At 39.6% G+C, this 23372-nt stretch overlaps 1 protein-coding gene across 1 annotated transcript in view; it reads right to left on the bottom strand.

Annotated features, from left to right (window-relative positions):
• Positions 1-20090, bottom strand: part of ITPRID1 (ITPR interacting domain containing 1) — a 44140-nt gene extending 24050 nt beyond the window's left edge. The window contains exons 1-5 of the mRNA XM_030444643.1: positions 19931-20090; positions 8793-8832; positions 7918-8004; positions 7198-7400; positions 1051-1643 (exon numbers count right to left, since the gene is read on the bottom strand). Of these exons, the coding sequence (XP_030300503.1) occupies positions 1051-1643; positions 7198-7400; positions 7918-8004; positions 8793-8832; positions 19931-20090 (1083 nt within the window). The remainder of the gene's footprint in view (positions 1-1050; positions 1644-7197; positions 7401-7917; positions 8005-8792; positions 8833-19930) is intronic.
• Positions 20091-23372: the final 3282 nt, after the last annotated feature.

The raw sequence follows: 23372 nt of genomic DNA, 5'->3' as shown, positions 1-23372 counted from the left end.
TTTCACAGAAAAATACACCTTTAGAAGGACTTGAGATGAGCGTCACCACCTTAACCCAACCTTTTTTTATGCTTTAAAAACTGAAGAACTTTTTAAAGCCCCCTCTCTTATGCAGCCACTTGCTGCTCCCTGCCTCCCTCCCTGACTCACTTCGTCACTCCCTATGTTTTCAGGGGGATGCCAACCATCCCATTTCTCCTCCTTTGGTTCTTACGACAGAGCCTAATTTCTCAACTCCTCCCTTTTCCTAATTCCTGATGGATGGCTGAAAAGAAAAGAGTATCCTCATTGGCATCGCAGTGGAATCTGTTTGTTTGGAGAGTGTTTTATCATCGCTCTTTTTCTGCAGTAATATGGCCAGAAAAACTGCTGCTCACACAATGCCTCTAGATGCAAGAAAGGGATCAGCAAGTATCTTGATCTCTTCTACTTCATGTCAAACCCGCACTGTTGCTAAAACATACAGATAGATGAGTATCATGGACTTTGCAGAGTGGATATGAGAGCAAGCTGCTGTTCTGAGTTATTCTGATGTTCAGCTTACGGAGTGAGAAAACATTTCAAACACTGCTATAAAGCCAAGGCTAATTTTGTGATGCAACTTTCGGAAAGAGCACACCAGAAAACGAACTTAGAGGGGAAAAAAAAAAGATAGGAAAAAATCCGCAACTCTGGTTAATTACTGGAGCTGTAAAAATAGCCTTTGCCATATGTATTAGTGTTTCTGCAACTTCCTTCTATAAAAAAACCCCAATACCTAGCACTGCATAAAACACTTTAACATCTTACAGTATCGTACTAGATGAATGAGTACTACCTAAGTAACTTCAGTGCCAACTTCTTTGAGAGTATCTTAACACAAAGTCAGTTTAAAATAATCAAAACCCCAAATGAGTGGTGTAAATCTTACTGGGTTTCCCCATAAAACTGTTGCATGGTGTTAAAAATAATTTACTCTAGCTTCTACCCTGAAAAAGAGACTCCAAACATATACCATAAATATGAGTGGCGATACATTGCTAGCAAGAAACACACAAAAATCCACCTCACCTCTTCCATTTCAAATGAGTCTGGCAGCTTGCAATTGAGGTCACCCACTTTTTTGAGCATGTGGGCCACAAGCAAAGGTGACTCCTTTCCTGGCCTGTCTTTGGCAGGCGCCTCACATGCCAGAGAAAGGAGGGGCTGTTTTGCAGCTAGGTCCAGTGAAACCCAAGTTTTCCCCAGTTGAGTCAGTGGGCAGTGGGATGTGGGGTATGCCAAGGCACCCTTGTCTCTGAGGTTTTGCTCCTGGGTCAGAGAGACCAACCTAACATGTGCAGAAAAGCCCACCTGGACTAGTCCCTTCTCAGCAATATCTGCACAAGAGTGAAGTTGCTCTTTCTTTCCAGGCAAGTTGGCTTCCTCAGGTGCCAGTGAGCTGTCTTTCAGGGACACTGTCTGCCGAGTAGCCCTTTTCAGGAGCTGACCTATTCTTCTCCACTTTGCTCGTGTGACCATAGGTCTGTTCTTCATTGCACCCAAGTGACTGATCTGATCCCCGCCAGTGTCCTGTGCTTTGGTCTGTTGGGTGTTGACATCGGCCAGCAAAGACGAGAGGGCACTGGTTACATGGTCAAATACTTCCAGCTGTCGAAAACGTTCTTAAGTTTGGCAGAAAGGAATAAAAATGTAATTTGAAATAATCAGGTTCAACGATTGTTCAAACTTGTCACTGACAAGAAACACAGTAAGTATATTGTTATAAAATGGGTAAATTTTTCTGTTTGCTTCCACAGGATCCATTCAGATTACATACAGACATCATTGTAGAGGTCTTTATATTAGACAAACATGCAACATCAAATTAGTGCAGCTGGATATTGCTCTGTGTGCATAAAATTTACCGAGTCCAGCCTGAAATTTTCCAGTTGGCTAGGCCAGACTTGGATGCCATTTTTGAGGACTTATTAAAATTCGTGTAAATAAAGGTATTAAAATCCGCTCTCCAGTGTTTACAGCTGACAACTGTCCAGGGTAACAGCAAAATGCATAAAGCCATTAACTGATAAAAATTGACCACAGACACTATGGTCTCACTTTCATAGCAGCCCAAAGCAAAACACCTATCATTCGCCATAAATTCATAGCTTATGTCATATAAGGGTTCCCAGATTTTTTTCATTGTCATAACCTCCTGCAATTTCTGGGTCCTTTTTTTCTATGGCATAACATCTAAAGAGAGGCATGTTATGTTTTCTCTAAGGGATCCCAGAGATTTCCAACCCTACAACACCATGAATTTATTCAAACAAAGAAGAGCAACACGTTTACTTGCGCATTGTGTCTGTACCCATCCTGAGGCAATGAATATGTCACCAAGACTTCTTGAGACATTCATTGAGGACAGTAGATGTCAAAATGTTAATTTTTCTGGCTGCCATTCCTTCTAGAGAACAGCCATATTTACTGCACGCAGCCTGTGTGCAGGCTGCTGACAATGCTACTCCACTGACAATTAGATCACAAGGGGGTATTGAACATGAACCTGAGCTGGTGCTCTGCACCAGGGGCCAATACCATCACATGTAATTACTGACAGTTACTATATCCAAAGAATTCTTTTTATCTCTGCCCTAGACATTGCCTGATTTTTAACACTGCCATTACTATCATGTTTTAAGACATGGTCAAAAGTTTCACATGATGTCATTTCAAGGAGTTCTCTACCTATAAGTACACCCATTACATGGTGTTTTTGAGTTTCCATTTGCACAAGTTTAGGGCACCAGAGTAAATAATTATTGGTTTTGAATAGCCACTGTGCTTCCACATGCTCTCCATGTAAAGCATATTTTATTCTGAGTATTTCATCTGGCTTCCACTGTGTCAGGTCATAAAAATGCCAGATGCTTATCTTTGACTGACAGTGGCACAGCAATCTAGTCCTTCTTTTGATTAGAACCATCACAAAACTTGTTGCAGTTTGAAATAGCTTTTACACTCTGCTTAGCTTTTATTTCAGAGAGCTTGGGTCACCTAAAGAACAAACCAAACCAAACCAACAAGAGAAACGATAAATGAACAACACAAAAAATGCTCTCACTCATGTGCAATGTGATAAATACACATAATATTGTGTAAGTCATGAAGAAATTTTGTTCATTTCTCACTAGGCAAGCAATCCCTTCAGTCCCTAAGAGTGATCCCCAAGGACCACACCTAAAATAGGCAAGAGAATGATAAGATCTCTTTAGTCCCTGAAGCCTGCTGCAAAGCCATCTAAATCTGTACTGAAGTTACTGAAGGGCATAAACATGGATTAATTTTCACTGGAAACTTCAGCCAAAATTGCAAAGGGCTGTGCTGTAAAAAAACGTCAATGACTCTTCAATAGAATATGTAACTTTTATGAGTTTTCTAATGATTTTATGGTCAAAAGCTTTATGAGTTAGGAGTGGAAGCTCAGTTTTGTTCCTCCTTACATAGGCTGGCATAGTTATCTACATGAAAAATTTGGAACGACTTCAGTAAGCTCACAGTGAAATGAAGGAACACAGACCATTTCCAGAGCCAGCAAGAAATTTTCAATTAACATCTTTTCTTCACAGCAAATGGCAGAATTTGGAAAAAACCCAAAATTTTCAGGGAGAAAATCAAGACATTTGAGGAAAAATAAAAAATAAAATTTAAAAAAAAAAAGGTAAAAAATTAAATTTTAGCATTGTCTACTTAGTCATATATTACAATATTTTCCTTCCTTTAATTGTTTCAACTTGAGTCTTGGTGATACTGCCTTTGCTTGTATCAAAACTGTGCTTCAGATAATGCATAATTTTTTTTATGGGTGGATTTACTGGCTGACATATATCTCCTCTCTCCTAGCTGACCTGTGGTGGTCACAGGACAACCATGTGTCATGGGAAATGCTGTCTGCTGTATGCTCTTCTCTAAGAGGAGAGTGAGACATGGGCTACAATCCCAGTGAGGGTCTTGCAGCAGCTGAGACAGACACCAGCTCATCAACAGTGAGTGTGAAAAATGCACAGACACAAGACACCAAACCTCAAGTAGATTTAGATTGCAGTTTGGAAAGGTGATACAGAAATATGGTGGGCTTTTTTTAAAAAATTGATTTTATATTATTAAGCACCAGATTGAAACATTTCAACATGTCTGAAGTAAGGTATTAAGAAACTTGAAGATTTCAGGAAACGGTTGGTCAACATATTCAGAAATTGGATTACTTTTTACTTAAGTTCTGGTTGCCAAGTGACTTAATTTCTTCAGTTAGGAAGTTAAATACAACTTCTTACAAGACAGTAACATTTTTACCACTCTGTAATGATAGGAATGAGCATTTCATTTGCATCTGGCTGAGGAAGAGAATGAGTGACTGACATTTTTTGAAATGCCCCTTATTTTTGTGAGCTGAACCTTTAGAAAATTCTGTCTGATAATGCTGAGGAACCAGCATGAAGCAAGAAGACAATTAACAAATAACTCTGTTAGAATCCACAAGCATTTTAAAAGGTCAGGTCAGGAATGAAGCACACCTAGAAAACTATTCTCATCACAAGCAGGGAAGAGCCAAACAGAAGCAGGAAAGGACTGCAGGAAGGGAAATTAATGAAATATGGAAGTCGGTAGGGATTACTCTGATACAGAAGTCCTTGGTCTCTCTCACCTCCCTCTCCTTTTTTCCTCCAAGCCTTCCATCCTGTGCTTATAATACTTCTCCTTACCTCTGTCTTTCTCAGACTAATACATCCTATTAAATCCATTCAGTTTCTGTGCTGATATGGAGAACAGGAGAAACTAAATTGACTGGTAATTTTGCAGCTATTCACTAACCCAGATTAAGCAAACTCTTCCTTTTCCATGGCTAGAGACAAATGAGGGATTCAGACTCCATTTGTATTCAAATGGTTCTCTAATATTAAACCAGAGTGCCAATACTAAAATTCAGTAAGCACATCAAAGGGAACAGTATACAGATTCAATAGTCTTGAAATCTCTAGATGTGACACATGAGCTGCCTCATTTTTGGACTTTCATTTTAATACTCTGGTGAAGCAACCCTGGAACAACAGGGAGTCTAGGGTTCCTTAAATTTTTCATGAAGAAGTAAATGCCAAATGTCATCTTCTGGAGGCCTCCAAAAGCATCTATTCTCCTGATTACCATTACAGGGAATGTAAGCTTCTGCTTTAGAAGAGCAGACCCACTAGGTGCCTGAAAATTTAAGTAGAGTATTAGAACTTAAGGCAGACAGATTAGGTACAGCTCTAGAGATACAATCCCTTTTCAAACCTTGTAAACATGAATTTGTCTCTCCTTCTTGCTGTATCTCAAAAGAAGTTAATTAGAAAACCTAAGGCTGGAAAATTGGGGAAAAAAATAGTTTGCAAATAAATGCCACTTGAGGATATTCCTCAGTGTTAAACCACATACACCCTTTTGTAGCTGTAACTCCTCTCCTGGAGCACCAGCTGTAGAAAAGTACTAGTGCAAGATTATCTACCTACATGGTCAAAGGACAGACTGGCTTCTTCTGAGATGTGTTTTAAGTGGTACATGGATGATCACATCCAGAAGTTGCCTGACTCTCTCCACTTACTATGGATATAAAAAAAATTCTACAGTGATTAGACTGCTTGAGATGGTGCTTCATCTAAATGCCTATAATCTGGTGCAGGGAACCAGGCTGAGGTTAGTCACTGCATTAAGAAAACATGTAGTCAGTGAAAAAAAGAAGAGGTAAGTGTCTCTGAAGGATGAATCCCACCTCTCTCAATGAAATGTTGCCAGTCCAGGCACATACTTTGGAGGTCTAAGCAGATGGTGTGAAAACCCTCTCCCAAACTGTCAAAAGCAGGATTATATGTTTTGATGGACATCACACCCACCAAAACAGAAATTCAAATCTTATCTTACTTCACAACACCTCCCCCGTACAGATAAGCCATTAACACGTACTAAGAGCACTCCCATTGAGGATGACTGCAAGACAAGTCATTAAATTCATACCTTGGTTTACCACTGCCTTCCTTCACTGTGCAAATTCTTTCATCAAAGGCTCTTTCTCTGCTCTTATTCCCTCATAGTTCTCTACCTTGTTCCCTGAGGTCTTCATCCACCATCTACTCATACTGATTATCTCTTTTCCTTCTCTCCCTCTCTCTCTCTCTCTCCCTCTCTTTACAGAGAGAAGAGAAAGTGAGAGCTGAGAAACCTGTTTGATGTGTCAGTTTGCTGTAAATATTGAAATGTGTGCATGGGGCTTGCTATAAAAAAAAAAAAAAAAAAAAAAAAAAAGAGAGAGAGAGAGGAGAGAGAGAAAAACACATTTTCCACAATACTCTGGCATTTCTGCTTCAATTCTCATTCCATCCATACTGCTTCCTTGGTGTAATTCTAAATGGGAATATATGGGCTATGTGAGAGATCCTGCTTCGTTGAGCATCTTAAGTAAATAGATTTCAAGAGCCATCTGGCTATCCTGTGCAGCACACATGAGGAGGAATGATGGCAAAATTGGACTTTTCAAATGGGTGATATACCAGAGAGTCAGCAATGCTATTTTAATGCAGATATATCTTTAGGGTGAAGACCTTGTATTCACTTCTCAACTGCAAAATACACAACACGAGAATTAAAACCATCTAATGAATAAAAATCAAGACTGTGTGCCTTAAATGGTGCAATTTGATTATACTTAAAATACAATCCTCATCTACATCTGAGGGCATATTTGAACCACAAAAGTGTTAGGTTCTAGTTAAGGATTTGTGGGTCTGATGCACAAGCTTTTGTACCTCTCGTGGTGAGGAGTTATGACTTTGTCATCTGCTCACCACTTTTCCCTGTGTGAGGGGTTCTACTCTCACCAAGACGAAAAGGGAATGTGAGCCCACATCTGGCCTGGCTAAATTCAAAGTCCTGTGTATTGGCTTACACCCCCAGTGATGGTGTGTATGTGCTGTCACTGAAGTGGCAGGGGCAATGCACCTCTGTTCATTATGCAGCCTCCTCAGTACCAATGACAACCATTGACAGAAAGACAAATATGAGGATCTTTGATATCCCCTGAATGCATGTCCAGTTTTTAAGCATTTGTCTTTGTAAACCTCTTCTTCCCTACCCTATCAGTCCTCCCTGCTCCTTATTTAACCTCTTGGCTACAATTCCTCCTTTTGTCAAAAAGTATTTCCTTACCATACAGGTCTGGTGTTTCAATGTCCATCCGCTGCTTCTGAGCTTCCAAAAACACTCCAATGTTGATCCCTTTTGCTACAGAAACACCACTGAGGAACCGAGAAGGGATTCTAGTGCAGACATCAGGTTCTTCTGTACCAAACCCCAACTCAAGAAGAACCTCCACTGGATCCTTTTCTGAGAGCACCAGCCACTCAGTGATTCTGTGTTGAAAAGATCAAGATTATTTACACCACTACTTCAGTACCACTTTTCTCTTGCAGATGCTATGATATGGTCTTGTTTTCATCAAATTATTCCTGTCCTTGCTTTTCTTCTCTTGTGGAGACTACTGCTTAAGGTGAAAGAGGTCATATTTGGTCACATTGCAAAGAGGTTAACACATGCTTCACCCTCCCAGAGGAATTTGGTGGCATGGGATCTAAATAGCTTAGCAAAAGGAACATTAATAAAAGGTGTAGGTTCACAGCTCTACAGGCTTGCTTCTCTCTAGACATGATACCAATAAGGCATGCTGTGGTTGTTGTAATACCCTGCAGCCTTTGAGATCAGACACCTGTTATTAAGGTGGTAATTTTGATCTTGTTAAAAATAAATTAGGAGATGCCTTCTACAAAATAAGACCTTAAACTCTTTATTCAAAATTGTACTCGATTTTTCTGATCTTTAAATGGGTTAATACCTTGCAATCCTAGCTGGAAAGACATAGAAACCACTAACCTCTGGGGTGCACCTGTAAGTGAGCAGGAAGAGCTGAGACTATTGCATCTTGACATAACTGGACTTTCTGAACCCTCTTGCAGAGATCTGGTTGGAAAAAAGACACAATGAAATGTGTTTACTCATGCGCTTCTCTGGGATGTCATTATGATTTTATTTTTTTTTTCCTAGAGTAAACATTTGCATTTTAGCTTGGTTTGATAACAATATGTAATAGCAATGCCTTAGAAGAAGAGTCGGCTTGAGTGTGTGGCAATACGCTTGTTCCCAAGAACAGTATGTTACAGTAGGTGTGAGAACGTAGGTGTGAGTTGCCACTAAATGCTAATTATAAAGGTGGCAGAATGGCTCACTTTTGACAGATGGTGAATCTTTGGGGAACCTTTAGGGAGCATGGTTTCTCTAGCCACCTACTTCAAAAGATGTAATTGCTCTTAACAAAGTTTTGGAGAGACAAGGCACAGTGAGTTGCAGCAGCAGGAGTGGCACCTGAGAACACTTCTGTGCTTTGCTTCTCATTGTGTTTGCATCCACTTGTCTGTAGAGAAATAGCTGCTTTTCAGAGCCCACTCACAGCAGAGGGAACGACCTGTAGCACAGAGTCTTTCTCAGTATGTAAGATGACAAGATGACATGTTTTTCTTACATCAACACAGTTTTATACAAGTAACTACAAACTTCAGTAGCAAAGGTTTATACACAGTGGAAGCATCGCCTTGATCAATTTTTTATCGTGGCAGGTTATCCACCAGCTCACATCTTAAAAAAGCACTGAAGGATACTTAGATTTTTGAACTGTTGCTATTCACCTGAGAGAAAAAGTAAAAAAAAAAAGAAAAAAATTACAACAGATGTGTAAGGTGTCTGACACCTACCTCCTGTAGTTTTGTATGGTCACTTGCACTGATGAGGAAACTACAAACAAAAAGAAATAAAAAATAATTTATTTTCTTACCTTTTTTTCCCCTCAAACATTAATGTCTCAAACTAGAGAAAAGATCAAAAGACTGCATTATATAAGGAAATACAAGGACATATATACAGCAAATACGATCCCTGTGTTTTGAGTAAAAAAACCTTCTAAAACATTATTTTAAGTTCTCATTCCAGCCCATGATGGTACAACATTTTTGTGTGTATAACAGCTTTTCAGGTGTAATTAAATGAAATGCTGAGTATTTTTACTATTGATTTCTCTGGGGTTTGTATCATGCTTAAAATATATTTGAGAGGAGTGAGAGAAATGAAGAACATTTGCAAGACTGTCTGAAGGGGAGAATACTTGTCCAAGAACTGCTACTATTGCTTGCTGGGCTCCAAATGTGCTACACCATTGAGCTGGAAGGTGCTCATTGCATCATTTCAGGATGATGAAATGGAAATAAGTCGGATGCAAATATCTAGAGCCTGTAGTTATCAGTTCCCTTCCCAACACTAAAATAACACATTTGTTGATCCTCTGAAATCTGAGGTAGTATTTGCCTAAGAGCACAGCAGGTATCCTTCTACCTTGTACAAGATGAATAATTTTTGTTTAGCTTTTAAAGCTTGCTTTTCTATTAAACACAATTGTATCAATAAAGAAGGGGAAAACATCTTTTCATGTTCTCTAATGGGTCATTCTTTCACTTGAATATTCTATGAAAGTTCTTTCTGGCTTACTCAGTGAAAGGATATCCATCCAAATTGAAAACATAAAGGTTACTGACATCTTGTAATTTGCTGTGGTAACATAAACCAGACATTCTAGCAACAAACCAAGCATAATGTGAATAAGAATCAGCTTCTTGTATGTCATTTCCTACTCACATGCCAACGGAAGCGGTAGATTCACTATAAAAATGTTTGAGAATGCAAAAAATAAGATCTAAAAGTGAGAGTTAATACAATTTTTCCCTAGCAGCACATAGGCACTCCTCGCTGTAACAGAGCATTATACCACAAACTAGCTGCTGCTGTGATTTCCTCAGTATCTCATATTGTCGGCAGCGAATAAATACAAATTAAACACCTAGCACTGTGAAACACTGGCCAGGGTGTTAAGTAAATCATTTAATGATGAGAAACCTGGTGTTTGTCGGAAGTGTAGAAAACAGCAGGTCACCAAAAATCAGAGGCTGAGACTCATGATTGAGGGTAGAACTTCATAGGCTACAGCAAGTTGGGCAAGAGGCAGCAGCTGGTGTTGCTGGGCTAAATTAAGCTGAACTGTCCTGTATTGCTGTGGGGCAAGAACATGCCAATGTACTGCTTCCAAGGCTAAGCCATACAACCTGTAAACTGAGAGCAAACTGCTCAGGAGCCTGTATCCACTTTGTCACTTTGTGAACAAACTTTGCACTTGCAGGAAATACAACACAGGTCATTTCATTTATGGTTCGAGTCTCCACTTCTTTCTCTAATGAGAAGCCTCTCCTGAGAAGTTCCTCTCTAAAGAACTTGACATTTTGCAATATTTAAGAGGTCACAGAAACAGTAATGGGGAGGGTACAATATCTACATTTCCTGATGTGTGTAACTAGTCTGCTCCTGATTCAAAAAACACTGAATCTCATTACCAAATTGGAAGATACTTTTGGGGAAATAATGCCCTTTAGAAATCTGTCAGAAAACCTTATGAAAATAAACAAACAAAAATACTTTGTAAACCAACAGTGGTGCTAATTGGTGCTCTGTTTACTGCACATCTAAGTATATTTTTGTTTATGAATAAATAATATTTTTGTCTTCCAAAAGCACTGAAAATGTGGAGATTTTCAGGAATATATAAGAAGCTGTGAGGTAATTTGGGCTTCTGATTCCTTTCCTAAAAAAATTACAGTGTCTGGATTCACTATATTCAGCACATCAGGAAAATAGGTAAGAATGAGAAAGAAGTTCTGCTTTCAGGTCAGGCAGGACTTCAGTCACCTGAACATCTTGTCCCACAGTTTTCAGACCACTATGCAAACCTGTCCTAGAAGCCTCAACTCCTTCAGTTGAAAAAAAAAACCAACTCATGTCAGCGGAGAAGTTGCATCTAAGACTTTACTGTAGAAGACGTTGTGTGAGAATCTTCTAATTAGGACTCTAAATTGAGGAAAAAATCGACAGTTCATACATGAATATAAACTTTTCCTGATGAGACCTTTTCCCGATATTTAGTAGTTAAGTAGCCCTTACTATCAATGACAAATGATGTTCTGCTGTACCCCCCTGCTCTTCACCTTGTGGACTATCCCCACATGTAAATAGATTGTAAGATAAAAACCATTTAAAAAAAGACAAACTAATTAAATCCCCAAAAGAACAGCTGCTCTTTTCTGAGAAGAGATGAGGTCAGGGAGGCAACCCCATGGGCAGGCACAGCACAGGACACTTAGGACATGGACAAGCTGAGTGTGGGTGGTTGGTGGAAGAAGATTCATAGGCTCATCTTTCTTCCTGCCTGTGAACACCCCCTTCTTTCTCCTCAGCATACATTGGCCTCTGTTGAGTGCAGAGATTCAAATCTTGTGTTTAATCTCAAGGCAAAGACCATTAAATTTTATCATTCTGCATGAGTTAAGTCTTATGCTTCTGAACTTAAATTCTACCAAGAATCTAATTAAATCTGCTTATCCAGAGCGGGAGTGAGAGGAATAGAATAAAAAGCATTTTCAGAGTATCATGTAATAGACAGCTGTACAATAGTTCTCAGGTGATCCATGTCTGCATGGTGACATGGTAAATATTCATGACAGCAGTAATAATATCCAGTCCTGCAATGCATGAGTTTGGCTGACTTGGCCTCTATTTTGTCACTGGAAAATGCTGCTATGACTGTTACTGAAGATTACTGCAATTGTTTTTTCTCCTCACCATGCCACCTAGCACCATTCCCAAAGTTATGTCTTTTTTAATTTTTTTATCCAGAAAAACCCTGTCTCTAACCATTTCAGCTGTGTTTGTTTAAGCAACAAATGCATGAAGTCATACTGAAGAGTTTATAGGTAATACTTTAGACTTTGGTTTTTTTATCCTCAAGAATAACAAACAGCTAAATAAAATCAGAAGAAAACACATTAAATTTTTAGAAGTTCAAGGTTAAAATGTATTACTTTAAGGTAGCATGTTGCCTTAGAGAATTCTCAGTATATGTAACCAGAGGCTGCACCATAAATCATGCTTATGCAGCAGGCTACATGTCTTGTGGGACACAGCATTGTGAAATTCCCATGATGTAGCAGATAGGTTGATCAGAAAGCTATCCAGACACCTGATGGGAAATGTTGTTCTCTAAAGAATATCCTGGAAATGAGCAGAGAAATAAGATACGTTTCTCATGAGGCGCTGGGTTGTAAGCAAGTCACGTTATTTCAGACTAAATAGTTGTGAAAAAGTATTTTGATGTAATTCAACAAAATAAAAATCTCATTATTTGGTTGAAATAAAAAAGCAGAATATTTGGTTCTAAATTTTCAGGGGTCACAATTTTCAGAGTGTAAAATTCAATATTGAAGATGTTATCTTTCCTATAAGGCATAAAATAAATACAATTAGAGCTCTTATGTAAAGTGCTGCCAGATTAGTATATAACAATTAACCACTCTATTGTATGGCTTCATTTTTGGTGAATCCTGGATTGCATAAGAAATACTAGGAGGAGAGTCTAGTAAGTTTCATTAACACTCTGGGGGCTTTTTAAACCAAATTTGGAGAGCAAAATCAAATCCTGAATTATTCATTTGTCTCTATTATCTGTCAGTCATCCCTATTCTAGCAGTATCTAGCAATCCTAGTGAAAATGGAAAAATAACTTCTGATTCTGCAGGATTGTATCCTGATGCACCATGCCTGCATAGCTTGAAATGAGGAAGACAGTCCAGTCTTCTAAGGAAGAAGGATAATCTCCTTCTTGCCAAGCATGCAGGAAATCTTCAGCAGAGCCAGGAACAGATCCCATCTCTCTTGCCTTTCCACTCAGGTTTTCATCCCCAAGTTAAGCAAAGATGGCTCAGAAATATCCAGTTAATTCCTGAAAAATGCTACAGGCAGGCTTCTTTCCCCACAGATTCAACCAGAGCCACTGAGACCATCATTTTAAGAAGCTTCTTTGCCCTCCATGATGTGCAACATTTCTCAGTCTGACATGAGATAAAGTGGGAGGCAGTTTCATTGCATTATCACCTGTATTCAATGGTGCAACTCTCAAATAACACAGAGAAAACACATAGAAAGACTGCAGCAGTCAGAAGTCTTTACACTCCAGACTTTAGAGACCTAATACTGTAGAATACAGTGTATACAGATTTGCAAGGTTTTTTGTTAAGCAGAGCAAGTTGTTTTAAGACTGTCAGCATCTGCCTAGCTATAACCCTGAAAGCCCACTATTGGTGCACTCGAATTAAGATCACCTAGTAGTAAGTCAGCATGTTTTCTCCAAACCAGTTTTTTAGGTTCCCTTTATGGTCAATACAAGGAGTATGACACCTCCATGGCAGTTCACCTGTACAAGGTGCTGTTTGGGGGTCCTTTTCTCCACTGACAGTAGCAGCAACCTAGCTTTGGACTGAACACAAACCTCAGAGATGGCTGGTAAGAAGGTCCCAGGGATTAGGTGACATACCCTGAGAAGTGGCACACAGGCACACCCAGGCAGTAGAAAGAAGAATAGGGAAAAAAGGGAAGTTTTGATGACAAACAAAATCAGATTTTGCAAAACATGGTGATTTTTCCCTAAGAGAAAGGAGACAAGCCACCACAAGTGTTACACTGAGCATCAGTTTAAGTATCTGGTACTTACAAACAGGCCTGGGGATATAATAGATTTGTGCATATTTACCATTTCTATAGGAAATGCAGATAGGTGCACAGATTACACCTGAACCTCCGTGGGCAAGAACAAAAGACTGAAAATAAAAATGAAGATGGATCTGGTGACAGAATAAAGTGTGAATGCTTTTCACCACTACAAGAACACTAGCAGAGAAAAAAAACAACACCCTGATATTTTCCTGAATTCACCACAGAATTCTGAGAACCTGTAGAGTCCTTTTTTCTAGTCTTACCAAGCAGTGGCATATGAAAAGGGTGGTCTTTCACTTTTGACAGTGGAGAATCTTTATCTGTAGAAGTCCACAATCCTGCTGCACAACAGAATCCCTTCCTTGTCCATATCAAAGCTGTGAGCAATCCACTGGCCAGGTTCTGATGCCATCTTACAAAGCAAGAAAAAGATCTGCCCTTACTTATCGTAAAGCATCAGCAGTGGTTTTAAAACCCAGCAGGCAACAGAGAACCCCATTGTTGATCATTTGGCAGGATGCTATTTTTTTGAGGCTAAATCCCTGGCCTAGTACTCTGGAAACATGGGTTCTATCTTGAATGGGCAAGTCACATCTTTCCTTTGCACCCCAGTTTCCTTTATGCAATGCAGATATAATAATACTGTATCTTTCCAATAGTACCTATTTAAATTTTAAGATCTGAGGAGTATGATCTTGTACCCTGATCAGTGTAACTACGTGCTCTTTTTTATCTTTTCAACACCACTGTAACAGAAATTTTAAAGTCCTCTGCAGTGACAAATGCTGAGACATCTTGTTCTCTATCAGTTCACATATCTTTTAGAAATTAATCTTTCCCCACATGTTCAGATCCTTTTGCAATAAAAAATGAGCTTGGTATGATTCCACTGACATAGCTCGCCAGCTGCTATTCCTCAGACTGTGAAAACTGCTCCAGCAAACCACCAAGGCAATGTTCTCATGGCCATCAGTGCTATCAAATATTAATCACATCAGGGTGGGGTTGTTCCTGAGATGGTGAGAGGGGTTGAGGAGAAGGAGGTGCATCTGATGCGAGATGGAAACCAGGCTACATGAAAGACATTCAGAGGGAAATAATGTATTAAGGACCACAAGACCATCTTTTGAATGGCTTGGTATCAGCGGACACGGAATTGAAAGGGAAGCTCTATTAAATGCTGCTTGCTCTCTTGAATTTGACAGACTTTTTGTCTAACCATGAGAGCATTGGTTCAAGCCCAAAGTGAACTGCAGCTAAGAGAAGTGGTTTTATCACTTTCCTGTCTTGAAAACCCAGAGAAGCAGTGTCTAGCTCTGCTGTAATCACATACAATAGCCCAGATGTGACACCAAACACAGAAGATTTTACAAAGCCAACTAGCAAGGAGGTAAGAAAAAATTGCTTTCCTCTCCCTTTTGTGAATGTTCTCAGGAGAAAATAAACCTTGATATTCTCTGCAATCACTTTGATTTTTTATTGTAGTTGGTAATTTATCACCAATACCCACTCAGTTCTTTTCTATTATTACCCTTTAGGAGACCTTGACACTAACAAAAAAGCACGAGTAAAAGCCTGAAAGAACAGGGTAGCAACCTCCTTTGTGCGGAGTGGGTTACAGAACCTGAACTCTGCTTCCAAGTCCTCTAGCAGACTGAGTCCAGAGTCTCATCTGTGTGACGTGGCCTCTAGAAGTCCTTCCAGTCAGAGCACTGCAGTTACACAAGAATGGTGAGAACATATACGGTCACTGCATTTGGTGAAAGACAGTAACTGCAAGGAAATGGAGTTTCCCATCTGTCAGAAAAGTTGCCAGGAGAAGGAGGTCAAAGAAAGGACAGGAGTGTTTTGGGAGAGGAAGGAAGGAAAGTGAGGAATAAGGATCTTTTTGTTCATGTTAGGATGACTCACAGTGACACACCTTCCTAGGATTAGAAATCAAGATTTAGAGCTAGATTAATAGAAATCAGCTCATTTCCCAGCTGAGTGATCCAACAGCCTGATTCTCTGTTGCCTGACGACTAGCACAGCCATTTGCAGCAGGGCACAGTGAGGGTAAGATGCTACAACGGGACTGAACTGTAAATGACACAACATGAAGGGCAATAAAGAGTTTGGCCCCAGATGTGGGGAGCACAGAGGTAACTTCCATTACATTTAATTAGTGCTATCACCATTAATTTCCTATGCATAGACAGCAGAAGACATCCTTTTGATTTCAAATTAATTAACACATAATGATTAATCTGATAGGGTACATCTTTTCAGACAAGAGTGTCCTCTTGATCACAGTTTGGGTGCCAGCACCACTCATCATCTGTGTGTTTTAATTTCTAACTGCTCTCCAGAAGCAAATTTAGCTCTGCAAATCTGTTGATGGAATGAATGACTGGCTGGTTTCCATGTTCTGTGTGTTTTGTTCATTTGATAACACACTGAGAACATCTTGGAAATATCTTTTTTTCTTTTTTTTTTTTTTTTTCTTTTTCTTTCCTCTACCCATCCCCTCCAAGGAAGCTTCAAGGTAGAAACTGAGGACTCCGAGTCAATGAGAAATTTATACCAGATCTTTACTACAGAATGCAAGAAATTCAAAGTTTCCAAAAATTGAAAAACACATCAACAGTTTATGGCAGGTTCCCAGACAGATTTGTCTCACTTTAGTTGCCAGCATTTAACAGAACCATTCTCCTTGCCATCAGCTACAGTAAAGAGTGTTTGTTTCACTGAAACAGGATCTTGAACTTCATCAGCTTCACACCATATTCCTCACACTGTATGATGCCTACTGGATAGTGCTGTTAATATAACTTTTCCCTTTCCATTTGTCAAGTGATTACTCAATCACACTTGGTTAATATTTATCCATTTTTTTTTTAGACATTTATGAATCCAAACATCTTCATATCCAGGTGCACCAATACTTGATTAAACAGTGCACAGTTAACATTAATATTGAGAACTAAGAAACTAAACATGTTGTTATACAGATATTATTTAGAAGGTAACAGCAGATTTCAGATACTTTGAGTTAAGAAGGTCATTAAAATCCCAAGACATTCCATCTCCATACGCAAAAGTATTTGAACGTATTTATGGTGACCAGGATGTTTTGGCATGACAGCAGAAAACTTACTATGCTTTTGCAATACAGAATGTAGAAAAAAAACCCCAAACCTAGATGCTATTTTCTGATCCCATAACTAAGATGAGAAAATTTTCTATGATCATCTTTATGAACTCACAGATATGGTGTCTGAATCAATTGCTGTATTTAGGTAATGATTAAAAAATATACATTAATGCAAGGAAAATAACAAAGAAGATCCTTCATATTATTACTGCAGAGTCCTTTATGTGACACAGTTGTGTTTGGTATTCTAGCTTAGTTATTCTTTTTATGGCAGCTCTATCAGGGAAGAAGCTCATGGTATCTATCTGCTCATCTCTGACCAAATAAATGAGAAGATGCAGCTATCAAAATGCTAGATGGCAGAAACAGTCATAATTTCTGTTTTGTGTATTATTATTCACTCTTTTCAGTTGCTGTTTATCTGGACAAACCACTGCTTGAAAACTGAGGACTTATTTTCTTTCTGTCTTACTAGAAGTAAAGAGGAGATGACAAAAAAAAAACCTTTTCTGCCTTTAATTTCGGTCCCTGACTTTAGGCTGCTGAACAAAGCTGAGGTCCCCTTTCCCTGCACCTCAACTTGAAAGTGGTAAAGCACACTGAAATCCTAGTTTCTGTAGGAAGATACACTTTATTTTGTCTTTCCAACATGCCTGCAATGGGCATTAAAAGAAATGAAGGACACTGTTTAATATTCAAATCTCCCCTGGAACATCCATGTGAAAACTCACAAGTGAAGTCACTCCGAGGAATGGAGTTTTTCTGGAAGTGTGCCTCTTAGTGAAAACTTTTAATAACACTTCAGCCCTTCCCATATGCTGGCAAATATAAATTTGGGTAGGTTTTTGTCTGTGCAAAGTCTTTAGTAAAATTTCTCCTCAGGGACCACAGCATCAACTTGTTCTGCTCTTTTCAAAGCAGAAGTCCTAGAGCTGGTTGAGAAAATCAGTGTTCTTCACGGTGAATAACAAACTGGAAGCTAATGGTATCATCTTGCTGTGTTTTAATCACAATGCATGCTCACTCTCAACTGAGAAGAAACATAATGGATAACACTAAATAACAATATCTAACCATGTTTCCATTTGAAACAAGATAAGACAGTGCTAAAAAGGGAGAGAAGGTGTTCTATTTTAAGCTGCCAGATACATAAGGGAAGGTGCATAAATTCAGTGCAGAAGTTGGCAAAAGCAAGAAAAACCCCCAGCAACAGTTAAAACAGTAACAGCAATAATTCTGAAGTACACTCAGTTTAAGGCTGGTCTCTATGCTAAAACATATCCTCTTGCTGGTTAAAAGAGGCAGCCTATGAAGCTATGAAAGAAATCAAAGCTCTTTAAAACTGGCATTAAACTCTTTTAATTGGAATTCTCACATTTTATCTTGCAGATCAGAAGACAAAAAAAAAAAAAAGGCTTTCTAAAACTTTTAATGCCTACAGTGAAAAAAAAAATTGATAAACTCCAACCTGTATGCTTGATCCAGCTGTTAAAATAATGGAAAAATTGCAGGCTGGTGCATCTGTGCCTCTGCTCTGCCGCACACCCAAGTCTGAAAAACTGGAGGATGAGACTTGGTATTCTTAGCTTGGCTTTCCACCCCCGTTTTGTTTTTTTGTTGGGTTTTTTTGTTGGTTTTTTTGTTTTGTTTTGGGTTTTTGTTGGTTTGGGGTTGGTTTTTTGGGTTTTTTTTCAGAGATAGGAAGGGCAAGGAAAGGCTGTTTGCCAAGAAGTGGTGTTTAAGTCGACAGTTTGGAGTGATGAGCCTCTGGACAAAGGGAAAGCAGATCTCAGACCTAGTCTAGTTTTTAATAATGGGAATACTAGAAAAAGATGGGATAGGAAAGAACAGATAGAGGGGTAGTGGCAGGATTTACTGAAATGGAAAAAAAAACAACTAAAAAAAAAACAACTTAAAAAAAACAGAGAGAGAGAGAGGGGGGGGAAAAAAGAGAAAAAAGCCAGAAGCTAGCTGCTGTAGTTGCTTCCATTTCCAAGAAATGTATTGCTGTCCCTTTAATTCCGTATGCCTCTTTGGCACATGTACCAGGGGAAGGATTACACTTTACTAAGGAAGTAATGCAAACTTGTCTTCATTTGGTTACCATGGTTATCTCACTATGTGAGACAAAGCCTCCCATTTGCATTGCAAACAACCAGAGGCAGTGAAGGACACCCAACTTGATATTCTGGCCACAGAGTGTTCCAGGTTCTTTCTCCTGACTGATCACAAGTGAAACAACCAACAGCTTTGGGCCTGCATTTGGTACCAAGAGAACAAGGGCAAGGGATGTTGCATTTCAGATGAAGAAGGAAGAGGCAGAATCACACACAATGAATGGCATTTCTTGTCCTACCTAATGTGAAATAGCTAAGGGATAGGTATTTCTATCATTTAGCTTTCCAGTTTCTTTCACCATGGGGTATTAGGGCTGTGATGTTGGTAATCTACGTAATTTTCACAAACACTGTAATGGAAGAGAAAGTGGCTCAGTCTTGTGACTGCTGGTCTTTTATGCAACAGTTTTTATCTAGCTAAGTGTCTTCTTCATTCTGCAGAAGTACTACATAAAGTACCTTAATTTTATGCAAATCCAGTTAAATGAGCAAGATGAACAGTCGTCTAAGCGGAGCTAGTGGGAACCAGCACAGATCAGTGAATGGCAAAGAGGGAAATTGTCTTGTTTCCCTAAAACATATAGCAGATGACTGTTTGTCTATTAGATTGCTACATTGTTAGTAATTCTTTTTTATTGCTTTAAGCTCCAACAGATATATAGTCACACATTTTTATTTCAACTGACAGGGCATGCAAATGGTATGACTCTGCTTCTGTGGAAAGAAATGGCCAAATTGATATCAGTTTGATTGAGAAAAGAAATGGACCCCAAATAGTTAGCTCACATCCATTAATTGAGAATTACTTTCCAAGGAATCTGAGGCACAGATGAACCAGAACGGTATATCAGACATTTTGCAAAACCATTGTTTAATTCCTTAGCACTGGACTAGGCCCATCCTGAATGGGGCCAGGGCAACTACATCATTTCAGAATGCCCTCCTTGGTTCCCCACTTCAAAAGAGTGGCCCACAGCTGGTGACAGGGCAACAGTACCATCTAAATAGCTTTCCTTTGATAAGGAAGGTGCAGCCAGATCTCCCTCTTCCTTATACCACCATTCTCTTGTGGCAACAACGGGATAACTAGGACCACCAAACCTTCCACTGCCAGCCAAAGGATCCATTGCACTGGTGTCTGCAAGCAAGAGAACCATCATCCCCAGATGTGTTTGTCTTTTCCCTTTCTTCTAAAGAAAACAACTGGATCCATACTTATCCCTGAATTCTTTTTATAATTCTGTGCTCACAGAGAGCTCAAGCCCATTGCTGTCATGTCTCTGAACAAACACCGGGGAGCTCTGCAAAAGGGTTAAGTGACTTCTTTACTTTGCTGACCCACCTCACCAAGCTCCTTGAACTCCCTCTCAGACCCTACAGCAGCACAGTAATATCCACCCCTGAGACCATTTTGGAAGTGTACAGCAACATCACCAGACCAAGGTCTTCATATATCTGGGGGATTATTTCAGGTATTTCCAGTACCTCAAATGTTAATTAAATTACTGACCTAGAATCTGCTAGGTCCTTCAGTGAATGTACTGATGGGGGGGAAAGGGGAAAGTGTTCAACACAAATACTCTCCCAGGTTCATGGTTACTCTGTAAGCTCCTTGGGACTTTATTTGCTCACACTTCAGTCTCTCCCTACCCTTCCAAAGTGCCCAGCAATGAAATAAAGCCTTGGATCTGCTCTTTCCTCCTCCTCCTCCCTCTCTGTACCAGCCCACGAAGCAGGTCAAGAAGGGAGAGGGACAAGAGTGGGACTTGAAATGGGAGCAAATACCTGGACTGGCAGCTCTCTCCACATGACTCCAACAGCTCCCCAGGGCTTCCCAGTCCTCAGTGTCTCCTTGCAGGGGTGCAGAGCAGGGAGAAGCTGTCCAAAGGTTGCTCTTAGTGCTCTTCCAGATGCACCCTGTACCAGCAAAAGATAAGCATAGAAAACACCAGTGCCAGCCTGTCTTGTCAGGCCAAAGTAAACATAAATCCTGTGTGATACACGTTTCCTTGGAAAAGGAAATTAGGATTTAGTTTACTTATCCTCTGACCCTGTAGGGTCCTTTCTTTCCTTTGCAAAAAAGCTGATAAGGCAACAGGTTTCTTGGCATTTCTTTAAATATTAGTACACAAGCTAGTAAAGATGCAGTGAGGCATGCATGATGGTAAGTCTCTTGAATGAAAAAATTACTTGGAGTGAGTAATCTATGAAAAGCACGGCTTTCTTTGATGCCCAAAAATAAGTGTGGGCTCAGTCCTCCAGTCAGTAGGTTTGTTCCCTTTCTGTATTCTGTCCTCTGTTTATTTTGGTAAATTATATTTTGTTGCTTTAATTTTCTTGATCCTGCACAACCACAAAGGGATGGGAAAAGCAGTATTCCCTTCCCCCTCACATTAGCCTGACCACAAATTCTATATAGTAATGCTGCATCTATAAATGGTAGATTCCTGCTATTTCCACTGGTTTCAGGGGAATTACAGACAGATATTCCAGAAGAGGTAAGTGGCCCACTACTTCAATTTTTAGCGTTGTCAGAGCTAGGAATAACTCACCCTGACTCTTATGGATGAGGCTATATCTGCATAACTGGAATTTAGAACTTTTAAAATTTTCTTTCCTGATTAAACCAGGATTATTAAGTCCTAAAGGACAGAGCAATTGTTAAGTGTATTGGCCCTTGCAGTGTCATTCTTACAGGTTGCATTTGAAAGTATAGAATCAGTGCAAAGTATTTTTACATTTGTTGTTCTTTATAATAAGACAGTTCAAGTGGACACTGCTTCTCACCAACCTTTATATTCATACCCAAACCTTATATATGAGCACAGATTTCATATTTGATAAAAACAGTTCAAAAAGCTAGCACTGTTAATGGGATGGGTATATATGTCACTAATAGCTCAGCAACATCCTAACATGGAGAAGCAAACACTGATTCTGCTTTCTTGAATCGGGGTTTGAATCAGTTAATACCCAACTTTGCCATAATTTTGGAACAGATTCAGATAGCTTTAGATTAGTTCACAGGCAGCCTGGGTGATTTTAGTCAGAAGCCAGAATGCCTGGTATGTGTCAGTGTATAAGGAAAGAAATCAGATGAGGCTGACATCCGATCTCAGATTAGAGATACTACACTCTCACCAGAATTGCTCTGACAAGTGTTTAACCATAATTACTCCCTTCTTGCTCTCTGTACTACAAAGTTTCAACTGTTTTTTTTTTATTTCATCTAGAAGTAGACAGGTTTTGTCCAAAATTACTCCCTATTTAGCTGACAGTCATTTCAGGTCTAGTTCTGAAACTACAAAAGTCAATTGAAAACTACCCACTGAGAATTCATTTCAGGATTCATCTGCACCAGACTCTGCTAGCCATCATGAACATTATTTTTTCCCACATGTGTGCTGGGACAGAAAACCCTGAAGGCAAACATTGTACTTTCCCTGGCATTAGGCAGCGGGGGTGGGAATGGGGGGAAGACTGTAGGTGTATGTAGTCTTTTGTGTTGTAGGCCAGATTTTATGTCCCTTAGTCAAACAAAGATGTCATTTAAACAATTGCTAATCTTATCTCCTCACCCTCCCCCTGTTTTAGATGTGTTTGCATGCAGTGGAACAGTAGAAAAGGTGTTTTGTCCTCCAAAGATACTTACCTTGCCATCACTCTCCTGCCAGCAGTGCTTGCGGGGGACATACTTATGATACAAATGCAGCTTCAATAAAGAATAAGGGAAAGTAAAGGAGGCTTACCTGGGCCAGCCCAGGTTCCTCAGTGCATGCTCTAAGTCTCCTTCAAAAATCAGAGGAGGGACAGATGAGAATCTCCAGCAGCTCTTCCACCTCAGCTCAACAGCTCTGAAATACTCTTGCAGCTTTCCTGTTCCTAAAGGAGTGAGGAAAAACATTTGCCTAACTTAGGCTGATATTTTCATAATCTCCACCCATTCACACCAAAAAGAAACCCATTTCTCAAATATGCTTTGTCTCTTCTGTGTCACATAAGTGTTTTCAAGAATAGATGTGCTCAGGAGTTTTTGAACTGTTGAGTTTTTTCTTGAAGTTGTGTGGGAAATTGATATCTTGTGGATTTTAATGCCAGTGTGACCTTGCTGCAGCCCTGTTGATGCCACAAGCCAACTTTTCTGTTAATATAATGGAATAGTTCAGCCTGTACTTGAATGCAAAATACTCTGAGAAATCCTGTAAGGTGAGACAGACATAAGCTGGCAAGAGGTCCCAATGACATCTAAAATTGGATTGCTTTAATGTGGTCAGTCCTCACCATCTTCTGCAGGTGGGAAGGTCCAAACATGAGCAAGTAACCAGTCTGCCCAATTGTCAGTCAGGTGCCTGAGGATGGCGATGACAGCAGAGTTCATCAGAACTGTAAAAATTAATTTCTGGTGCCTTCAAGTTTCATGTAAATGGCACAAAGCTCTC

This window comes from Calypte anna, chromosome 2 (assembly GCF_003957555.1).
Source record: "Calypte anna isolate BGI_N300 chromosome 2, bCalAnn1_v1.p, whole genome shotgun sequence".
NCBI classification, from domain to species: domain Eukaryota; kingdom Metazoa; phylum Chordata; class Aves; order Apodiformes; family Trochilidae; genus Calypte; species Calypte anna.
This window is presented reverse-complemented; position numbering and strand designations above follow the sequence as displayed.